At 42.8% G+C, this 13,324-nt stretch overlaps 2 protein-coding genes across 2 annotated transcripts; both read right to left on the bottom strand.

Moving 5' to 3' along the window:
- Positions 1 to 775: 775 nt before the first annotated feature.
- LOC306948336 (acyl-coenzyme A thioesterase 1-like) lies at positions 776 to 3,767 on the bottom strand (the record flags this gene model as incomplete). Its single annotated transcript, XM_079537922.1, has 3 exons — positions 776 to 1,378; positions 2,662 to 2,864; positions 3,314 to 3,767. 3 exons carry the CDS (start codon positions 3,765 to 3,767, stop codon positions 776 to 778), a joined length of 1,260 nt encoding a protein of 419 aa, XP_079394048.1.
- A 1,491-nt stretch (positions 3,768 to 5,258) lies between these two features.
- Positions 5,259 to 12,340, bottom strand: JMJD7 (jumonji domain containing 7; the record flags this gene model as incomplete). The annotated part of the gene is made up of 8 exons (XM_079536686.1): positions 5,259 to 5,347; positions 7,016 to 7,175; positions 8,156 to 8,232; positions 9,471 to 9,566; positions 10,093 to 10,149; positions 10,902 to 11,155; positions 11,771 to 11,924; positions 12,274 to 12,340. 8 exons carry the CDS (start codon positions 12,338 to 12,340, stop codon positions 5,259 to 5,261), a joined length of 954 nt encoding a protein of 317 aa, XP_079392812.1.
- Between the last annotated feature and the right edge of the window lie 984 nt (positions 12,341 to 13,324).

Below are 13,324 nucleotides of genomic sequence, written 5' to 3'. Positions count from 1 at the left end.
TTTCCCCCTCCTCTTAGTAGTAAGAGGTTAAGAACTGCATAGGAACTGTTCAGCCAAGCAAAGAGACAGCTTGTGACTACACTGGGATCACTGCCTGTGTATTTACAGGCATTAAGACAGGCAAAGCCTTCATTCAGGTAATTTCAAGTAAACTGTGCGTACACACAGACATATTTTATTTATTGAGTAGTGCAGTGTGAACTTCAGTCTGACATGTATACTATACTGACATGCATATCTGGAATCAGCAGGAGATACTACCATTGTAACCTCAGTAAGATTTATTTCTTCTGTTTTTTGAAGTATCAGAAACAAATGTTATTTCTGCACTTCAGAATAAATCAGAAAAGTGCTTCTTCACTCAGCTGGGATCCAAAATGTAGCACCGTTTTCCTATAAAAATGTGAGCAAATAATATACCAAGAGGAAAGGTAAGTGCATGTACTGATATATTATTCCAAAAAGCCACTGTCTGTATCTGGGTTAATTGAAGGTGTAGTACAATTCAATGGAGGTCTCTCCTTTGAGAGTATTTTCTGCTGCAAGGGGAGAGGAACAGAGACTGAAGGCAAAGCCAGCTCAGTACAACTGCAACCTGCATGTCACCATGCTGGGTCTTCTCCAGCACACAGGCAGATCAGATGGTGTCAGTCTACACCGCACCTGGGGGCAAGATAGTACTCAAGAATGGGAAATTATTCAGGAAGATTTTGGCCCTAATACAGTAAGAAATGAAATACTAATCCTGCCGCCACTGCTGACAGCAATACCTCTACTACAGGTGGCTCTTAGGAATGTCTGAGTTCATCAAGTGTTTCCAGAAAAAGGCCTGTATCCTGTGCCAGGCATCTTCTTGTGCTCTGGCATGCTCCCTCCACTGCCCTCCCCACTGCACAAACAGCCCAAGCACTTTGTGGATTGAAGACTGGCACAGAGGCAGATATGGTGGCTCCAAAAGGTGCCCTGCTCCAGAATAGGAGCAAAACTCCGCCTTCTGTCCACACTGATTAAGGCGCTGAACAGCATCCCGGCAGTAAAGGTCACTTTTCCAGTTCTTGTCATCCAGCCCTGACAGGAAAAGGAACTTGGCCAAGGACTTCTCCACGGGAATGCGACTATCCCAAGTCGCTGGGTCTCTGTGATCATCTAGGATATCTGAAAAATCTACAAGACCAGACTCCTCACTGGTCTTCATTCTCCCCAAGTCATATGGGTGGGCAGGAATAGTGAAGCCATCTCCCCTTAGGGGAATGAAAGAATTTAAGCCACTTCCAGATATGCTGACAGCTGCCTTGATGCCAGGTAGAAACGTGGCCATGGAAAGGGCTAGATCAGCTCCTTTAGACAAGCCCAAAACGCCAATCCCAGCATCTTTCACCTGAAAGACAGTTATGAAACAGCCATTATCAACTACTCATATCCTGGGCTGGCATAACTTCTCTCCTCTTGCTTCTTTACTCTTCATTAAAATCTCCTATTTTTTTTTACCCATTCCTTTTCTCTGTTTGGGTACTATCAACCCCCTATTGATTCCCTCATAAGAGCAACTATGAATTCTACAGCTCCTCAACATCTCCTCCCCTCTAACACATTTTCTTCTTGGTTAACTCCATAGACAAAACCTCTTTGCTTCTTCAGCATCCTGGCTTGATATTTCCCCTCAGTGCTGTAATTTTACTGCTCTTGCCTCCAGAAACTCATCTTAATCTCTCTTCAGGCCCCCTGTGAAAAAACACTCTTCCATAGGTTTACTTGATTTGATTGTCTTTCTTGACATTGTTTTTCAAAACTCTGCTACAGTTGACCTATTAACTTCTGTTACATCTTGGAGCACATAAAATTCATTATGCTTGAGGCTGAGTAAATTCAACAACTGTTTAAATGAACTTAATTATAGTGAAGGCTCTTCAGAACAGATTCATTTGTAATGTGCCCTGATCCTGTAAGACACTCTGGAAGTTTCACAGCTCTATGAGAAACAACACAAACTGCAAGGTTGAATTTTGCTCTCAAAACTGACTAAATCCCTGGTATTCATGTGCCAGCAAACAATAATTTTGTTAACACCACATTAAGTAGCATTCCATTCAAAGCTTAAATTATACTTCTTTTAGTCTCTTTTACTTTAAGTATAATGATATATTGCTATAAGAGTATTTTTTTCATTCCTGGTACTTACTCAAATATAATCCCAGCATTTAAAAACAAAGCATTCTCTCCCATTCCGCAGCTTCAAGAGATTCTGTTGTTAGTGTTCTGTTACTGCCCTATGAAACTTTGTCAGAATCAAAAATCTATATCTCAGAAATAGTGGAATAAGTCAATGGATTTTTTCTCTTCTAAAATCTTGTAAAAAAATAAGATCATCTGCCTAAGCAGCACTAGTCCAGGAACTGTTTTGATGTAAATCTTATACAAATACTGGTTTGCATAATAACATTCCACAGGTGGCCATAAGGTGCTCTGCAAAGCAATTATCCAACTATCTGCAAAACTGGAGCTGAGGCACGTTCTTTTCCATTTAAGATCATCCTGCCTTTCAGACATGCTGTCTCCCTCTTCACCTCGGAAACTCAGCTACATTCAGTGACGTACAGCATTTCACACTAAGCAATTAGAAAATAGTTTACAGTAGGAAGAGTACCATAATTTGTCTCCTACCTGCTGCTGCTTATGCAAAAAGTCTATAGCCTCCTGAAAATAATCCAGTTCAAGAATCTCTGGCATAGCAGGCAGATCTTCAAAGGCCATGTAAGCCAGAGCTAGAGTCACAAAGCCTCTGCTAGCCAGAAGACTTGCTCTGTATTCAACAAGTCCTCCTCCAGATCCATACAGATCAATAAGACCAGGGAATGGTCCAGGCCCTGCAATGAAAGCAATATATATTTATATATATATATACATACAGACTCACAGAGAAAAGTTTCTAGAGTTGTCCCTCCAGTAGCAACCACTCAAAATCCATCAGAACAGCAGGTATCAAAAGGAAATCACCCTCTGAATCTTTACATGTCAATTCTCAGGCACACACACAATCAGTGTCACTGACAAGTACTATTTCCTTAAGGATATATCACTGCAAGTCTCCTCTATGGATTATCTCAAATATTTCTATAAGCAGCACAGAGTATGGAATCTGACTTACAGATTCTCTCTCCACTGATCAGTTCTCTGCTATTTATGAAGCTGAATTCACCCTAGTGCCTAGTTCCCTAGCTGAGGGAACCATTAACAGGGGCCTTACTCTGGCTTGCTGAGTGTATCCAGGGGCCACAGGGAACGCACAGAAAACCAGAATGGGAGTAAAACTCACCAGGAGGGAGGAAGAGAGTTGCTTTAAGCCGACCTTCTCTGACTGAAATCCTCTTCACTCCCTCTCCTAAAAAGCACCGCTCATGGGTGCATTTTCCCAGCAACCGGCTCATGTCCCCATGGCCCTCATATACTTCCAAGTCTACACAGAAAGGGGTCAGGACGTTCCTCTTTGCCAGCCGCTTATATGGTGTTTTGGACCGCAGAGACCACAGCAATCCCATGGGCTCCACTCCAGAATAGCTGCCCCCCAGTGCTGGGCAGTGGGTCAGATCAAGCTCCCCACTGCCATCAGCCCTGTAGTGAGCGTGGGCTTGGAAGAGCTCCCCACCCTCATCCAGAAGGCAGGCTCTGAGCGTGACCCTCTGCTGTGGCGCGAGTCCCGTCACACGGATCTGAACGGGGTCGTCGAACAGACACCTGAGAGAAGGCAGAACGGTCACCTGCACCGCCATCGGGCTCCGTGGGAGGGGAGAGGAGCCTGCTGCTTTTGGTAAGACTCGGGCTGTGTGAAATGCGAATGTCGGGAGCCTGCGGCTTTCCAGGCTTAAAGTCTCTGCCAAAGTCCAGAAGGAAGCAGAGCGACAGCTTCCTCCCGTCAGCAAGCAAGGGCTGCTGGGAGATGTAGTTCGGAGTATGCTTGGCTCCAAACACATCGTCTCAGATGTCCTGCAAAAACTGACCTGCAGGGACAGAAGTTGTCACTTCCTCCTGGCATGCATTTTAGTTCAGGACATATAAAGATTAAACTAGTAACTCTGAATCTCAAATGGCAAAAAAAGACAATCACATTGTCTTGTGTCAGCTGCCTTTGTAGATTGATTTTTTTCTTCACAGCAGTCAATCTTCTCTAAAGGGTATCTGTATTTTCCTGACTAACACATGTGAAATACATTTCCTATGTTTCTAATGAATCTTTGAAGATTGGCTGATAAATACCAACCTCCACCAATCCTAAGCAATATTATTACATTTTTGCAATATCTATTTAATAGCCTTGCATTCCTGCCCTGCAAGTCTCAGACATGTAGTGAGAAGACTCATCTTGGTCAGTGGAAATACAGAGCAGAATTAAGGCCATAGGAACAAGTTCCTGGCTAACACAACTTGACTGACTGCGTGTTAGGCTGGTGATAAAAGTACGTCCCAGTCACCTCCCCACAAACTGCTAAACCATGTCCAATCACAAGCCCACAGGTGATATCCAGACTTACTGCAGACATGGCAAAAGGAACTCTAAAACCACCGAGGGTGTAAGAGAATGAAACTACATTTAAATATGAAAGTAAAACAAAATCAAAACAGGTAATGAAACCACGGATTAACAGGGACAGCTGCCACCACTGTCATTTCTATATCCTTCTAGATGATCGTATGCATCACACTGTTTGAAAGATGTCAGAATTAGCACCAATGTAAGCTTTTAAACTGACCTTTTATTGCAGAAGTTGTAATTTCTCACCATCAAAACACCACAGCCACTGAACTTAATGAAACACAACCAGACATGCCTTTAGCCTTAAGCCGAACAATGTGCTTGGACCGATGCAGCCTGATGCATGGGGGTAGCAGAGCAGATCCTTCCTTGTCCATTTGGCTTGTTAGGAAAACAACCTGTAGATCTGAATGAATGTCGTGATTTCTGTTTAGGGATTTCGAAAACCCAGATTCCTTCCCTTCAAATTTTATTTTGCTCGCCATCACCAATGCAATGTGCAAAGATCTAAAAATTCTGATGCCAAATCTTCTTCTTACAAGCCAGAAAATCTGGCCAATTGACCCGAGATTCTGAAATCAAATAAAATAGCCATGATTTGTCCAACAGATGTTGAGGGTAATTCAGTGCTTAGCTTTTTTACTTGTATCATGCTCCAATTCCAGTCACAGACGCTGATGACTGCATCACACAAGAGAGAAAGACTGCAAGTTCCAGTGTTCCACCTCTGTTATAACACTTTCACAGCTTTTGTAAGACAATCTAGCAGTTGATAATAGCTGTACTTTAGGTCATATTCCATGTCATACCAATAATTCACTGAGGAGAAAAAAAAAAAAAGAAAGGCATTCCTAAAGCTGTAACGTAATGATTTGCAAGCATGTTTACAGAGAGTTTTAGACAGCTCAGCTAGTAAAGGTTTCCCGTTCTTAGTGACCAAACTTTGAAATGAGCAGAACTGTGACTACAGCCAAACATAAGGTAAGCAAATATTTGAGTTCTTTAGCAGCGCTGCCAATGCAACTCTGTCTTAACCAAACTAACTCCTCTTCAGACTCTATACTGGGAATTCCTTGGAGCAACATTAGGCAAACTCTATATGAACACAACACGTCTGCTTCTATATAGATCAAAACCAGCAAACACACTGCAAAGTTTAATATCTAGGCAGAAACTTTTCCTTTTCTGAGTGTGTAACAGACGGCAAACTCACCATTACTTTAGAACAGTCATTAATGAGACAGTGCCATAATTCTGTGTCTCGTTTAAATTTGGTGTAATGTCTGCTAAAAAAAAAATTAAACAATAAACCAAGCAGTATAAAACTGTACCAATGGTTCTTGGAGAAGAATATACACTATTTTCAGACACTCACTGGACCAAATCCAGACAACATTGATTTTCCAAGCATATACAGACTGCAGTGCAGTTAACAGCTAACAGGCCAAATAAACACGGCAACCCTTTAGTATTTGTTAGACAGAAAAAAAAAGAGTGGCCAGAGGCTTTCAGCTGGAAACAACTCTAATTTTTCTAAGCAGTCTTCAAGGATTGATGCAGCAGTACTGGGGAAAACAACTGGAAATACTACAGTTACAGTTTACAGCTAGCTTGTCTTTTTATCATGGTATCACTGATGCTAAAAAAAAATGACTTCCAATATTTGCACTGTAGCACAAATACTAATCTTGTTATTCACAACACTTCATTTACTTTGCCTGGGCAGGCAGAATTACTCTAAGCAAAGGATAGTAAAAAAGCTTCTGCAAACCTGGCAAAATTTATAGGACATGATGATAATGCTTCATACTAGCTCCCACCCATTCCCACTCCTCCACACACAGTGCTTGAAATTCTTTAACATTCTTGGGAAAGGAGGGAAAAAGAAAAAAACAGAAAGATGAAGATACATCCTACAAAGAAAGAGAAGGCAAGACTTTTGATAAGCACAGGGGAACAGTAAAACAAGCATGAGCTCATTAGCAAGGTACAGACAGAGTCAGAGCAGATTCCAGTTCACATAACCATGGAGCAGCTTTCATGTTGTGTCTACATCCATGCCCAAAACTCATACACCTTCTGATTTCCTTTTCTTCCTCCAAAGCATTTTTTGTTGATGTGCTGATGTCACTTACTACATGCAGGTTCCTTCTGTGTATGTAAATTTGCACTTAGCAGACTGGGCAACTCTGCTCTATATCATAAACAAAAACTGAATTAGCTTTCGTACTTCTGATATAACAAAGACTTTTTTTTCTGCCACATCCCTAACAGTTGTTGACAATCCTAAAGACTATCCTAAGCAGACTTCAAGAAGATGAGTCTCAAGGCAGAGAACAGAATCAGCTCCTTTTGAGATTATTTCTTCCTGAAGGGAGGCAGATGATTTTGTAGAGACCTTTGGTATCGGTTACATTTTGCTATGCTGTATCTACCTGCACACCCAGCACAGTTCAAAAATATATCTGGAAATGCCATTTATTTTACCTGCTATACAGCCGTGTGATTGCTGAACATGGTGGAACCAGAGAGAAGGGAGGTATAACATCTCACCAGCTTTTACTGTACACTGCAAAGGTTTTGCCTGAGCATACTCTGGATATTGTTCCAGATTCGGGTTCAATGGGTCCAGGGGGATCCAGGGCACCTAAAAGCAAGAGTATGTATATGGCAGTAACCACAGCAAGCATTTCCAGCAAGATTCCAAAGAAACAACTGCCAGTTAAACTTTCTAGTTATGCAACAGATATTTTGCCTAGAAAAACATGACGCATTGCTTGCTTTCCACATTCAACTGGGAATAGGTCAAGGATGCAAAAATCTGCCTCTTTCAGTGAAGTATTTCTCATTGTGGAAAAGCTGCTAAATGTCAAACATCAAATTTAAACCTTGTGGCATAACTTTCAAAATGCCTTAGAAATTTTAGGAATTCTTTCTCTTCTTAAAGCTTCTCATCTACATTGATTCCTGACAGCCAAACATCCCCCTTCCTGCTTGCACATCCCTGCTGCCTGCACTAACTTCTTCTATGCCCAACGGTTACAAACCTAAGCACCTCACCTCACTGAATTACAAGAAAGCTTCTGTGAGTTTCTAGGAGCACGACTCTGGAAACAGAGAGAACATCCCAGCTCGAGTTCAGCTGTAGCATTAGCACATAGCACAAGCAAAAAGAGAGAGGATACTATTTGTAAAGTGCCTCCAGGTCCATATATTCTAATCAAACACATTGCTACAAACTAAGAAACCGCAATCTATTCATTGCTATATATATGTATTATTGCACTGGGTGATAGTGCTTTAAAGTAAAACCAACTTCTTTATTGTTGATCCACTAAAAAGTCGTTTACTGGAACTATTTCAGTTTGGTGTAAGGCAGACAACATGTGACATCAATGGTTTCAAGAGCGCATATGTATTTTTGGAGGAGTCTGTATATGTATTTTTCCCCCTGGAAACCAGATATCCTTTGCAAATAATAAAATACAAATGCAAATCTGATTACTCTTTTAAACAATGAAGAATTTCTAAATACCTATCAAAAACCTCAGTTAGCTCACCAGTGTCCAAACCTTTACTTTAAAGCTTTACTTTACAAACTGACTGTGTTCTTTGTATCATTTTTACCTTATCTGCAGTCTTCTCATCCACAATTTCAAATGAGCCATCTTCTGACACTTTGTAAGTTGCTGCCTGATAAAGCTCTGGAATCACAGAAAGAATTAACTGGCACAACTGAGAGTTGCACTCAGAGATACTAATGGAAGGGCACATCACATACACACAGTTAAGAAAAAAAGACGGCATTCTATTTTCTGTTTTCTTCTTAGATCAGTCTAGCAAGATAGCCACCACCAGAGCTGTTCACATCTTGTGGTTAGTCTCTCACTTCTCATTTTATCCTAAAGGAGTTCTTACCTGCTTCAGACAATGCAAGCTGCTTTGCTTCCACTGCTTATGGCTTTTCCAACCCCTCAGGGAGTTATAAAAAGACTTCAAAAAGACAGTGACTCTTTTCCTATACCCTACCAAATGTGAGTATCACTCTCCTCAGTTAACAGTAACTTTTTTTTACAAGGTATGAATTATATGACAACACTGTAAACAAAATAAAAGCAGTGTAATTACAATATCAGAGCCACTCTAGTACTGAGACAGAACTGTATTAATGCCATATGGCATTTTACATTCAGTTAATCTGGATATTTGAAAAAGCAAGGAATGGGGGAAAAAAATCTCAATAGGCTGTCAGCAGACTTTTGCAACAAAACAACTCATTGTGTACTCAAGAAAACAAGAGAGAAACAGGAGAAGCAAAGTAATGCTGCCTTAAGAGTCTCTATTTCCCTCGTTTTCAAGGATTGTTAGTAACTTCAATATTTCATTAAATTACAACTTGCTTTTCAGTTTCCTGGCTTTTTTCTAGAGACAAAAAAAGATCAGGCAGAATCCAAAGCTGTTAAACACCAAAGATGATGGCATGCTAAATACTGACAAGATACAGGACACAAATATTTTGAAGCTGAAGAGACTGCCATGAGTGTCATAGAATCACAGAATCATAGGACGGCTTGGGTTGGAAAGGACCTCAAGGATCATCAAGCTCCAATCTCCCTTCTGCATGCAGGGCCTCCAATCTCCATATCTAATATGAGACCAGGCTCTCCAGGGCCCCATCCAACCTGACCTTGAACATCTCCACAGATGAGGAATCCACAGCCTCTCTGGGCAATGTCAATGAACCTATACAGGACGCAGAAACCTGACCTCAGAATAATGTTTGTCTTACAAAACCACATTCTGCATGCAATTGGAGATTTCTGTACACACTGGAAAGAACAAATCTGCATAAGCAGGTTCTCTCTGCTTTCATTTTTATTTCCTTCAGTATTTAAATCTCCCCTTCCAGACTTTAGACATATATGCATAGCAAATTCAGTACCGTATGGAATGAAGGGACGGTCACTTGGTGGATGCAGTAGAAACCTTTTCTCTCCAGATATCACACAGTACAAGTTCTCATAATGATCTTTATGTACTAAGATTGAGGAGAAAAAAGATGTGGAGAGAGAGAAAAAAAATCAGTGCTCTTTCCTTCTCTACATCAGAAACGATATTAAAATGACAGTGCAAGCTTCTCATCATCAGGTTGCTTCTTCCTCTTTTATGTGGCAATTGGGAGTGGAAATCAACAATATGTTCAACAATCAGTAATGCTGTAGCAAATGTATTCAACCAAGAACACTCCAAACTCCTTTATCAGTAACACACAAAAACCTACGTGGGATAATATCACATGAACTGGTGCAGATAGATCTTACTGGATTTATACCTAAGTCTCATCACTGACAGGACAGAAATCATCAGTGTTTTGCCTGATGCAAGATCAGAAGATGCACCCAGAAACATAGCAGCAAAAGGCTGCAGGAGAAAGAACACAAAAATGTGCGTTAAAGTAAAACTGCCCTCTCAAACATGCTGTTCTACTGTATCACCTCAAACCAAGCCCACTTAACCCTGTGCTGAAAGCACGAAAAAGACTGACAGTGCCATACAATACCTACAAGATGTCACAGCAGCTGATTCCCCGAGCCAGAAATTCACAGCATCAGGCTTCTTCCCTATATGGTTAGGGAACAGAGAAACATTCTCAACAAGAAAGCAAGTTGAATGTCATGTTGACAAGCATTTTATGTTATTTTCTGCCAACTTGGTTTATTTCTGTCCTTCAGCTTCCTTCCTAACTACAACTGTTTCCATTGCAAACAGCAATCTGCAAACACAGAATCATAGACTCATAGAATAGCTTGGGTTGGAAGGGACCTCAAGGATCATCAAGCTCCAACCCCCCCTGCTGCATCAACCTTTCTACACAAGAAGCTACTGTAGTGCCCATCAAACTTCATAATGCGTTAATACCTTGCACAAAACTCATGGTTACAGCCCTTTGTTTTCCCGTTCTGAAGTCCTAAGATTTAGTTCATAGATAAACTGCAATAACAGGAAAAGACACGTGTAATTGTGAAGAAGAGGGGTTGTGTGTTCACTCATTTGTTAGGTACAAATTTGCGTCCAAACATGACTCTAAATCAGAAAAAGTGCCACAACATTGAAAGAAGTGCTGCACAGCACCCTCATTGCATTTTTTCACTGTGATGGTGCCAATAAAGTGAGACACTGACTTTGGAGTAATCCAAACCCAAAACTAGGATTACACTAAGATTATTTTACCACTTCAACTTTTGGAGGGGGTGAAATCAGGATATTCTGTGGCAACCAGCAACAGAACAATCGTTCCCCATGTATGCAACGTGATTGTTTTAAAGCTTAATACAGCATATATTAGTCAGCATAGGAGAAACAGGAAGTTTACCGAGAGCCTCACTCATCCACGGTATATCAGGCTGCACATCGCAGATCAGTTCAGGAAACTCCTCAGTAAGGTTTGAACACTGCTTCTGCACATAGAATACATTGGGAGAGGTCACTTTCTTCTCCACAATGTCCAAAAAGTCCATGAAAGGCATTTGGCGCTCTTCTGGCATGACAAAACGGTCATGGAACACTGCATCTGCATAACCATTTGGTGTTACTGCCACGCTCACTACCTTGTGGCCCACTACCTCCCTGCAAAATAAATCAGAAGTTTACAGCCAGACCTTAATTCACTCCTATGGATACTATTTACTTGAATATCTCATTCCACAGACAGCAGAAGAAACCTGGCCTTTCACGGATGGGTCTCTGGACAAGACTTTCTACTGCCTAATAAGGACACTGACAGCCTGTTCTAATTGCTCTCTGCAGTCAGGGCAAGAGGAATATCTCCTGCCTCTCTGAATTCACCCATCTGTAACAGGTGAGACCAACAAAGAGGCTCCCTGGTCCTCAGCAGAGGCAGAAACAGGGCCCCCTTCAGTTACTTCTTTCTGTTCGTGACTTATGCCAAGATGCAGCTGGTCACGAGCAGATCAGTCTGCCTTGGTTTTGATAACGCAGCCTGTTGGCTGACTGCAGTTACAATCCTGCCCTTCCTGCTCAATCTGAGCTGATGGGGGCACTGTGTTTGTACGATGAAAACTCTTCTTGAGTTTCAAATGTTGGGGCGAGACGAAGAGTGAATGCTGCTTTCATACAGACCCGCAGAGGACACTGGGACAACCGAGCAACAGAAGCAAGTGCACTAAAGGCCTTTCACGGCCGCAAATTCCCGCTGGGTGACGCCCAGGAGCCCTCCCATACCTGAGGTACGCCAAGGTCCATTTGTGCAGCGCTGGCCAGCAGCCAATAGCATTCTGGATGATGCAGGGTTTATTTGGGCTCACCCACTCTCGATAGAACTCCAGCGGGGACGGAGGCCTATCAAGATACGGAACGGACTCCATCCACCCCAGCTCTGTCCAAGCAAACGAGAAGCAGCTTTAGTCTGTCAGAACGCTAACTAGCTTCCAACTCCCAGCCACCAAAAGCGAGCAGCGCAGTCGCTCTGTTCAAAGGCACGGATATGGCTGCAGAGCACTCTGGTGCCGGGCGGCCCCCGCGCAGAGGGGCGGCGGCCTACGAAGTCTGCACCGCGTGGCGAGCTACAGCAGCCAACAATGCAGATGCCGCAAAAAAGAAAAAGGATTTTCGGAAGACAGATCGGTGCTTTGCTACTTTATGCAAAGGAAAGTCACCTAGAAAGGCTCCCGTCAGCCATTCCAGGCCGCCCCGCCCGCCCACTTCCCTCCGGGCTCCCCGCTCACCGCGGGCCTCACGCGGGAAGGCGGCCAGGCAGCCCCGCACTGCCCTCAGCACCGAGCCTTCCGCCATGCCGCGCCGCCTCACGACGCGGCGCCGCTTGCCAGGCCCCGCCCCGGGCGGAGGGGAGAAGCAGCCCCCCCACAGCGCCACCCCGGCAGGGCAGCGCTGCCCTCAGCAGGCACGGCTGTACCAAATGACCACGTTTTTATTGAAACAGTTCTAAGACACAGAGTACAAATGAATACAGAGTTAAAAACAGCTGCCGCAACAGGGCGCTTCACAGTGCAAAAAAAAAAAAAAAAAAAAAAAAAACGGAAAAAAAAAAAAAAAGGTTTTTATTTCTACAAATTCAGAAAAAGAATATTTAAATGGATTATTTCACTTAGAGGGAGAAATATAAAAACATTTATAAATAAATCAAGAGAATAGAATTTATTTTTATTTTCTTCCCCCCTATTTTAAGCAGGTGAAGAAGGGCAGCGTTGACGCCCACAGAGAGCTGCCAGGTGCCCACACGACATGCAGAGAGGACATGGCTTATTCCTAGAGTTGCTGCCCGGTGCCGTCCATCCTTACAGCAGGGCCCCAGCCGAGCACACAGCCCACGACCTACACGGTATGGAACAGCTCAGCTACAGAAAGCAGCACCTGCTCACCCACGGGCAGCGCAAGACCTGTCACTTATTTTAATGAGGTTTCTGTCATTTAGTGTTCCGGATGCTGCACATCCAGGGGAAGGGGAGGCAGGGAGGAAGGGGAACACCATATACATGCATGAATTTACCCATAGTGTTTAAATAACTGTATTTGTTTTTTCTTATAGATAATTATATACATATTCTTTCTCTAAAAAAATTAAAAGTTTGTACGTTTCTGCTCCAGAGAATGAGGGTGTTTCTCAACAAGGGTGCAATGGATTCTGCAAAAAGGGGGTTTTGGTGAAGGAGCTCCAAGGCCTGCCCCAACTGTCACCTGGGAGAGCCAAGAGAAAGGAGACACCTGAGAGAAGAGGCAGGAGAAACAACAGACCCACGTAAACACACGGTCTGGGCA

The sequence above is a fragment of the Tetrao urogallus genome (genome assembly GCF_951394365.1).
Source record: "Tetrao urogallus genome assembly, chromosome: 6".
In the NCBI taxonomy this organism is placed as follows: domain Eukaryota; kingdom Metazoa; phylum Chordata; class Aves; order Galliformes; family Phasianidae; genus Tetrao; species Tetrao urogallus.
This window is presented reverse-complemented; position numbering and strand designations above follow the sequence as displayed.